At 54.0% G+C, this 7762-nt stretch overlaps 1 protein-coding gene across 1 annotated transcript; it reads right to left on the bottom strand.

Moving 5' to 3' along the window:
- Window positions 1-717: 717 nt before the first annotated feature.
- CHST2 (carbohydrate sulfotransferase 2) lies at window positions 718-7427 on the bottom strand. The gene is made up of 2 exons (XM_034996329.1): window positions 6485-7427; window positions 718-6378 (listed from the first exon to the last, which is right to left on the bottom strand). Exon 2 carries the CDS (start codon window positions 6194-6196, stop codon window positions 4592-4594), a length of 1605 nt encoding a protein of 534 aa, XP_034852220.1. The 5' UTR covers window positions 6197-6378; window positions 6485-7427; the 3' UTR covers window positions 718-4591.
- Between the last annotated feature and the right edge of the window lie 335 nt (window positions 7428-7762).

Below are 7762 nucleotides of genomic sequence, written 5' to 3'. Positions count from 1 at the left end.
CCACCTCCAAACACTGGTTCATAAAGTTTCCCATTCTATAAACTTAATGTGTTATTCAGGATTTAACAATTTCCTTAGCATAATTCGATTAAGGGTGTGCAGAATTGCATCAGCTGTAATAAAAGTCAAGTCCTGTAATTTCAGTTATTAAACACTTGTACAAGAGCCTGTACCAAGCAGCTGTGAACTTGAACCGCAAAAGTGTCAGCTCGGGTGCCCAGAAAAGTGGGAAAGGATATGAGCAAATTATGTTCTTCCTGTGACAGATTTGAGAGGGCCCCCTCAAGGTGAGTGACAATGGGGTCTGTAAATTGTGCATTTACCTCAAGCCATCCCCTCACGCAGCTCAGGCCATCCCTCACATTGCGATTGTCATTTACTACCTGTCCACACTGGATCCTGACACAGAACTGTCATAGGTTGTGATAGAATCATCCACCACTCACTCTCCCGAGGCCTGAAATCAAAAGCATCACTCCCCACATACCTCTTTACAGGCATTAAAACATCCTCTTCCCCTCCCCCCGCCCCTGCCCGGACCTGAAGACGATGCAGGAACTCAACTGCATGTGTGGGTGCGCGGGAGTGTCGTGTGGAGGGAAGGAAGACGGTTGGGGGAGGGTGGTAAAGTGACACCTCGGCCTTATTCACAACTACAGATAAGACATGCTTTTTATTTCCCTCTTGGTCTTTCTGAAGTCATCTCTAGAGACGGGGTTTCAAACATGATCTTTATTTCATTGCTGAGACCCAGGGAATATTAATTAACAGCCTTACTCAGATTCACATTAATTTCAAACCGACAGCATAATCCAGCCACAACTACACCGTCTGCAACAAGAAATCCTGGACAGGACTGGCCACAGCGAGGCAGGGATGCATGGAAACAGGCAAGCATTGTCTCATTCAGCATCCACAAGAGGCCAAACTTCCTGAAAGTAACTATTCCTCTGCCTGGTTAAACTGCACATTCAAAGCCCTCAAAATAATAAACAAATATTATAACCTCAGAGCCCTCCCTTAGGTACCAAGGCAGCATTTGTTCTTCAGGGGTGTTTTGGTCCCTGCCTTTATCTTGTTAATGCAATTGAGAAAACAAATAATAAACGTCAAATCCTTCATTTGGAAATTTTAACTTCTCCACCTTCAGAAATTCTGAATTTTCGTTCCTAATTCCTCCGTGGGAAATATGAGCCTCTACCCCGTCCCCCTGGAAATCTTGCAGATGTTCCTGTTGCCCACTCCCACATCCAAATAGAGCCCAAGGCCCCCTTCCTCCAGCAAACTTTGGTGAATAGCCTGGCAATTTTTCTAAACAGGGAACACATTCTTCCACTCTTTCTCCCTTCTGAGCGCTTTGCACTTTTGATAGTTCGATACTTCATTCACTTACTTACCAAGTGTTTATCAAGTACTCACTATGCGGTGGACAATGAAGGGTCCAGGATTTGCCCCAGTCCCTGCCTGCAAGGTGCCCACGAGTCAGCCTGAATGAGGCCTTTGAGCGCCTCTGAGCTCCCTGAAATTCAAGCCCCCAGCCGTGCCACTGCCTTGTTCCAAACTCATATTTGTTGACTAAATGCACCGGGTAGACTTCGTTTTATAAATAGAGCTTTCTAATTAACAAAGGAATTCCAAAGTCAAAGGGGTCAGTCAGGCATGCTATCAGCTGAGCAGAATTTGAAAATAAAAATCACTCTGATAAGCCACTCTGAAGAATATTTCCTCCTGGCTGATGGACATATTGCCAAGTTGGGAAACGTGAAGGGATCGCCTTCACATCTGCTGCCGTAGAAATGGTCACGGCGCGGCTGCAGTTTGCTGTGGCCCAGGTCTGCTTGCACCAGGGGCTGACAGAAGCTTATTAACGCCAAAAAATGCTTCGCTCCTTCTCAAACCTGTGGAAGCTGAATGTCACTGATACGACAATCTCGGCCGTTAGCGGGGGCTACACCTGTCTTGCCTTCCTAGAAGGCAGCTACGTACAAAGCTCCAAGAGTCACAGTTCGCCTTTTCCAATTACAGAGTGGCAGAGTGGAGAGAAAGCATCTGCCACAAACAAGGGTATCGGGCAGAAACCCCGTTCCAACACCGCAAGGGGACAAATGTTGGCGTTTATGCTTCAAATTTCCTCTGAGCAGAGGCCACGAATGCTCTGCCTGCTGCAGAGGCTCCACGCAGCACCCGGGATTTTTTTAAAAGCGAAAGATCCAAACACATCGCAATTCTACTTTAACACAAAGTCCTTAGATATACTGAGAGAAGAATGAATTCCACTGTTTAAAAAACCCTTCACTCAAAAACGAAGCATGAATTTTACTGTGATTAAGTGAGAAGAGCTGATTCTAACGCCACATGAAATTTGTTTTTAAATGGTTATTTTATTCAGAATGGTTGCCTTTTAATGACGCTGTCTTGATTTCCTGTTAAACCTATTTCATCGATAGTCATCCAACATTAATATTTATTTTTTTCATTTAATTTTAAAGTATTCTTAAATTAAAGCTATTGGCAATATTCTACGGCTGCCGATGATAATTCCGCAGAGGCGCTACCATGAAAATATCATAGAAAACATGATCAATGTGTTATAGCTGTCATCTGGTTTAATAAACACAATACTCTAAACTATTTTAGGAAATTAAGAACTAGCCATTCTAGAGTATGTTATAAAATCCACTGCTAAATACAACTCTTTTTTTTTAACTTCTGTGCTTCTTTATCTTGAATTCTTAACAGTGTAGTTAGATTTCACATTGTAATGAAAATTATGCTTAAGAGTCTTACATTCTTATACTTAAGGATCACCTTGGGTTAAAATCTTTCCCATGTACATATTATTTTTCATCATATTTTCCTTCAAATCCCCCGCATTTAACCAACACGGGTTGGCCTGCCGAGATTTCACAATAAATTATAGTAAAATAAAGTCATGATGATCTCGAACTTGTACCGTCTATAATGAAATATATAACTACACTGTCTCTTGTACCTATTTGGGCTTTAAAACTTCGTACTGTAATATGACATTCTACAGAATGCTTCAGTAGAAATGGGCTCGGGACGACAGCACAACATTACCATTGCCAGAAAACTGGCATGGTTTTCTCCCTGGAAAATACCAAATCTCAAAATCCAACACATTTACTCATAATTCATTTTCATTTCCTCTTTCCCAGAATTCATTTTCATATCTAAAAGAAGCTCTTGGCTGAAGCCTTCTACTGTCTGCAACATGTTATAGCTTCTTTGCAATTTCACTTTTAGGAAACACAGTAAGGAAAAGTAATGCACCCTCATGGGCATCCCACGTAAGCCATGATAAATTCATATTCTTGTTTTGCACTGATTTGAATGGGAAGCAAGAAAGAAAAGGAGAAGCCTGTGAGTGCCCTTATAGCTCACAGGTGAAACTTCCCTTTTCAAACGCCTCCATGTACTGGGTCACAGGCAGGAAAACACTCCAGACATATAGACTTGTCATTTTTCTAACCAAAGAAGTTGCTACCATCGTCAACAATACCTTCACGCTGATTTTTGAGGTCTGTTTTAATCATCAGAAATTTTTTTTTTACTTATATACTTTTCTTCCAAAAAACCCTTTTTCTGAACTAACCTCAGAACCAAAACATGTCTCCGCTTCAAGGTTCCCCAGTCTTAACTGAACAGTAATCAAAATCCAATGCTTCAAACCCCCAAGGGAGCTGCTTCTTCATTTCTGTGCTCAAAGTGGAACAGGAAAGGAGTGCGAGCTTTTCCCTCCACTGCCTTGCTTGGTGTTTGCCTTTAGAATTCGAAGGTCTGTCCCCATTCCTGCGCACCTGACAGGCTGTGATTTATATGTGAGAAAACAACTCCAAGGTCCTTATCAAGGAGTCAGAAACTGCTCCCACCCACCTTAGCGGTTTTCTAGGAAACAGACTGGGAAAGGGGGGTGGGGGGAGGGGAAGCAAATTCTGTCTGAAGCTACCCAGATCAAGTAGCATAGGTAAATCCAAAGTAATGGAGGCAAATATTAAAAAGAATATTATTTATTATCTTTTTTATTAATACTCACGGAGAACCTTTGCTTTTTACACAAGTCTACTTTTAGAAGAATGCCTCCTCGGCTATCGTGCCCAATGGAGCTCTGTGCTCGGGCCAACTTCCAACTTCCCCTTTCTCTACCCCACCCCTCACGACCAAATTACTGTTGTACATGTTCACAGATACCACGAAAATTTTGTAAACAAGATTTAGGTTACTGGATCTTGATTTAATCAACATCCCACTTCAAAACGGAAGGTAGGTAGGAGAGAGGGTAGGAAAGGTGAGAAAAAGGAAGGGAGAAAAGGCAGGGAAGAGGAGAGGAGGGGAGCTGGTCAGAACTTTCAAGTCTTGCCTTTGCTGAGATGTGTGCGTATTGTGGCTGTTCCTTGAAATTCAATGACTCAAAACATTGACAGCAAGTGCCTGTGTGGTTATTTATACTATATATCTATAATAGAATATGTGGGCTTCCTCAGTTTGGGTCTGGGCTGTTTTTGTTGCAATACACCACAATCCTCCTGTGGGTGTCTCCACAGGGAGTCGGGTCTCCCAGGAAACCCTCTCAGAGCCGGGGCTTCCGGAGCAGGGTCTTACTGAGGTCTTTGACCTCCTCGGGACTATTGACCCGCTCATAGCCCAGCACCGCCATGGGCTGGTAGCAAAACTCCTCCACCTGTTTGATCTGCTGGAAGGTGAGGGCCGTCCGCCAGGCGTTGGCGGCCTGCGTGGCGTTGCGCGCAGACACCACAAAGGGCTTAGAGGAGGAGCCTGAGCCACTGGTCATGTTGAGGGCAAACTGTTCCATTTCGGGGCTCACCAGCAGCCCCACAAAGTCGTACACCCTCCGTAGGGTCTTGACGGGGTCTCCCACTAGGTCCTCGTACCGCACTACCAGGTAGTGGCCTTGCAGCCAGTCAGGGGGCTGCAGGGCTGTCTGCAGTGTCTTGGCCATGCTGTTGCAGATGACCTCCATAGCGCCAAGAGCGTGGTAGTCCGCCGGGCCGCCCACACCCTCCTTCTTGACGCCCAGCTTGTGGCCAGCGGCCTCCAGGAAGGGCATGCGGTGGGCGCGCGGGTCCCGGCTGCGCACCACCTGAAGGCTCTCACGGATGAGACCGTGGCGCGAGCGGATGCGTGAGCTGGCCACGGCACGCGGATCGCGCACCAGGTGGATGACCTTGAGGTCCAGGGCAGGGTCGCGCAGCAGCGGCGCCAACACGGCCACGTCGAAGACACGCACGCCCTTGATGACCAGCGTGCGGTACTTGCGGCACTCCTCCTCAAAGCGCGCCAGGCGCTGCGGCGGGCACTTCTTGCACACGCGATCGTCCACCAGCCCCACGACCTCCTTGCGGTAGGCGGGGCAGAGTGGCGAGGAGCACACCACCTTGTTGGTGGCTGCACCGAAAATGCCCAGCGTGGTGAGGTTGCGCCCCCCGCTGCCCGCGGGGCTGTACAGCTGGAAGACCGAGAGGTCGCAGCGATAGAGAGCGCTCAGCATGTCCCGCGCAGCCCCTTGCAGGGAAACAGCGTCCCCTGGGTACAGTTTTTGCCACACGTGCCACACTGGCTCGTAGAGAAAGAACACCTCGGGGTTCTGGTTGAAGAGCTCACCAAAGAAAGAGGAGCCCGAGCGCCACGTGGTGAACACATACACCAACTGCCTCTTCTCTCCGCCACCCCCGGTGCCCCGAGTGCCATTGCGGGGAGGGGCCACCGCCCCTGCTGCGCCTGCTGCTGCGGCGGGGGCCGCCCCGACGGCGGCGGCGGCGGCGGCGGCAGGAGGGCGGTACGGAGTACGGGGGTCCAAGCGGGTGTGTGCGCGGGGCGGCACTGCCGGAGGAGGCCCCGGGCGCCCCCAGCCGCCCCCAGCCGCCCCCGCCGCGGCACCCAGCGGCCCGTCGGGGCTGCACTGCTGCAGCGGCTCCTTGTGCCACTTGTAGTCCAGGAGGTTGAGCATGGTGAGCACCAGCAGCAGCGCATAGCCCGCGCACAGCACCAGCGCCTTCCTGCGGAACACCTTCATTCCGAGCGGGGACGCGGGCCAGCGACGGCCCGGGCGCCGGGGCCACGGCGGGAGCAGGGCGCGCGGCGCGGCGGCAGGCGCGGCCGGGAGCAACCGGGGGGGCGCGCCCGGCGGCAGGGCTCGCGGCGGGCTGCGGCTCATCACAGGCACAGCCGGGGCCGGCGGCGCGGCGGAGGCGGCCCTGCAGCCCAGGAGGGGGACGCAGCGGGCCGACTTCGGGCGCGGGGACTGGGGCCGCGGCTCCGAGGCGGGCGCGGCAGCAGCGGCGGCTGGTCCCCGACGCCCAAGGCTGGCTCTCCCATGGCAGCGGCTCCGAGAAAGACCTGCGAGGGGAAGCGGAGTAAGCCGATGCGCCCCAATCCTCCTCCCCACCCGCCTCTTCCACCTAAGTAACGCCCACCCTCGGGTCAGCCGGGCTCCCCCGCTCACCTGGAGCCGCGGGCGCACCCCGGAGCCGCCCGGGATCACGGCCGGGTGGTCTGTCCTGCTGTCACTCGTTCCTCGATTTCTCGCTCACAGTCCTTCCTGGGAGTCCCCGCGCCTAAGAGGGGGCCGTGGGACTCGGCAGCCCAAGCCCTGGGCAATTTCCGGGCAGTGGGCGCCCTGCGGCTCGGGAAGGGAAACTTTCACCCGGCCTGGAACCCTGCTCCGCGCTCCGCTGAGCCCAGCGTGCCCAGCTCCAGCGGCGTCTCCGCCGACCTCTCGAGACCGCAGCTTCTTTCCTCGCTCCGGGGGGGCGAAGCCGGCTGGGGGAGGGGGCTTATACAGGACCCAGCTCCCGGCAAAGCGGCTCCGCCTTTCTCGCTGTCGGCCTCCGCGCCCGGAATCTTCCCATCTCTCTGGCGGCGGTGGATCGGGCGCAGCGCGACCCTGCAGCGACAGCAGCTGCTTCTTCCATCACTCGGAGGATGCCCGGGCCGGCATAGCCGGCAGCGCCCGCCGCTCCGCAGCCTCCGACTGGCCCGGGAGGAACCCTACACACACAACAATCGGCCAAGGAGCCCCAGTCGGCAGCGCTCCCTTGCCACCGCCTCCCCCCCCCGCCGCCCCCGCCGGCACCAGCCGCTTCTGGCCAACGAGGTACCGGGGCAGAGGAAGCCCCCGCCGCTGCCGCCGCCGCGCGAAAGCGGCGCCCGGGAGGATGCTGCTACCCGACTCCCCCTACGCGGAGCGGCTGCAACGCGCTCGGGCCAGCCTCTGCGCGGCTCCTGCCAGCCTGCGCCGGGTTGGTGCGCGCCGCCGTCTGTCGCTGCGGCTCCTCCCCTTCGCCGCGCTGCCCTCCTCCTCCGCCCGTCCCGTGCCCGCCCCCTCGCAGAGTCGGGCTCCAGCCGCCGCCGCCTCGGGGACTGGAGATGCGGGGCTCGATTCACCGCGACGCCGCTCGGGCTGCCACCCACACGACCGAGGCCGTAGCAATACGTGCGCAAAGCGCCTGGACGCGGACGCGGGTTCGGAGAGATCGGGCGCCCGGGGCTCTGAGAAACTTGGGAGTCTCCTTGCGGCTGCCGGGCTCAGCCGCACGTTTTTGCTCTCGGAAAGAGTTGGTGATAAAGTTTGGGCAGAAATCCCCCAGCGGCCGCCCACTCCGCTCTTCCCTTCGGCGTCGGCACCGCCCGCCCCTCCAGGAACCGAGGACGCACCCGGATGCGGGTGCGCTCGGAGGACGCCGAGCGCCGCTTGCAGGCTTTCTACTCCCGGCTCACGCGT

This window comes from Mirounga leonina, unplaced genomic scaffold, assembly GCF_011800145.1.
Source record: "Mirounga leonina isolate KUSES-001 unplaced genomic scaffold, KU_Mleo_1.0 Mir_115, whole genome shotgun sequence".
Lineage (NCBI taxonomy): Eukaryota > Metazoa > Chordata > Mammalia > Carnivora > Phocidae > Mirounga > Mirounga leonina.
The sequence above is the reverse complement of the archived record's forward strand: the minus strand, read 5'-3'. Positions and strand labels throughout refer to the sequence as shown.